The sequence below is a fragment of the Austrofundulus limnaeus genome, unplaced genomic scaffold (genome assembly GCF_001266775.1).
Source record: "Austrofundulus limnaeus strain Quisiro unplaced genomic scaffold, Austrofundulus_limnaeus-1.0 Scaffold464, whole genome shotgun sequence".
Classification (NCBI taxonomy): Eukaryota; Metazoa; Chordata; class Actinopteri; order Cyprinodontiformes; family Rivulidae; genus Austrofundulus; species Austrofundulus limnaeus.
In genome coordinates, this window is record NW_013952866.1 from 58,968 (window position 1) to 60,275 (window position 1,308).

The 1,308-nt window shown below is 41.9% G+C and overlaps 1 protein-coding gene across 1 annotated transcript in view; it reads left to right on the forward strand.

Annotated features, from left to right (window-relative positions):
* Positions 1–1,308, forward strand: part of asns (asparagine synthetase) — a 21,838-nt gene that overhangs the window by 2,200 nt on the left and 18,330 nt on the right. Inside the window, exon 2 of the mRNA XM_014025273.1 lies at positions 865–1,120. Coding sequence (XP_013880727.1) covers positions 872–1,120 — 249 coding nt within the window. The 5' untranslated portion in view covers positions 865–871. The remainder of the gene's footprint in view (positions 1–864; positions 1,121–1,308) is intronic.

A 1,308-nucleotide genomic window follows, 5' to 3' on the forward strand; every position in this document is an offset into this window, starting at 1 on the left:
ATATCGTATCGTGACCCCTCTGTCATGATATGTATCGTATCGCCAAATTCTTGCCAATACACAGCCCTACAATCCGTTTACTAGACACCTTAAGGATTACAAAAAGTTAGTTTAAAAATATATATCTTTCGGGTGCATGGGACCCCCCTCCCCTTCCTACTAGACCAATTTTACAGTTAAAGTATATGTTTATCAAATAAAATCTAATGTTACAACTAATCAGGGATCCCAAATTAAAAATGATTATCTGCACAAACTCAGATTTGCATTGAATAGACGCTTGTTAATCCACGTAGTTCAGTTTAGATAAAATGAGACAAGATTTGAGTTTTTATCCTGAAGGATATTCACAAATTTAAGGACATTAATTCACAACAAAACATTTTCATACATCATCGTCCAGGTGTGTAATCTTAGTAACTGATATTGTCATGAATAAATATAACAGAGTATCATCAGCGTAACATTCCATCACTTCATCTGCCCTGTATGAGTATCTGGTCTTTCTGGAGTCCTTGGGACTTCCTTGCCCATGTTCTATTGTTGGTGGTGCGGGGGGATGCCGGACAGACCCGGTAGACCCAAACATGTAATGAGGGTTTGCTGGGAACACCTGAAGAAGCTGTCAGAACGATCTTCAACCCACACCTCCAAAAGAAGTTTAAGCTGAAGGAGTTCTTTGTCTGTTAGGACTCTGGAGACGACCTCGTTTATCTGGTTTATCTGGTTCATTAAATATTTTGCAACAAACATAAATTGCACGCCCACAGAAGCAATTATAAATGTACCTGCCTTTTATGGCAGTGGGTAGAAAACAGCACAGTTGTGATTGTCATGAACCTGCCTGTGTGTTTGTTGTTACAGGTGTGAAATGTGTGGGATCTGGGCTTTGTTCGGCAGCGATGAGTGCCTGTCGGTTCAGTGCACGTGTGCCATGAAGATAGCCCACCGAGGCCCGGACGCTTTCCGCTTTGAAAATGTGAACGGRTTCACCAACTGCTGCTTCGGTTTCCACCGGCTGGCCATTGTGGACCAGCTGTACGGGATGCAGCCTCTGCGTGTCAAGAGGTTTCCTTACTTATGGCTCTGCTACAACGGAGAGATTTACAACCACAACACTGTAAGACCTGCTCTCTGATAGTGACATTTTACACACACTTCACACGATGAGCTTGTACTAATGGACCAGTTTTTATAGATTCACTGCACTGACGTTGCAGTTTCATACTTACATTCCAGTATACCCGTAATGTTGAATTTAGCAACATAATGCATCAGAATACAGTATGGCAGGGGTTCTTAAACTTT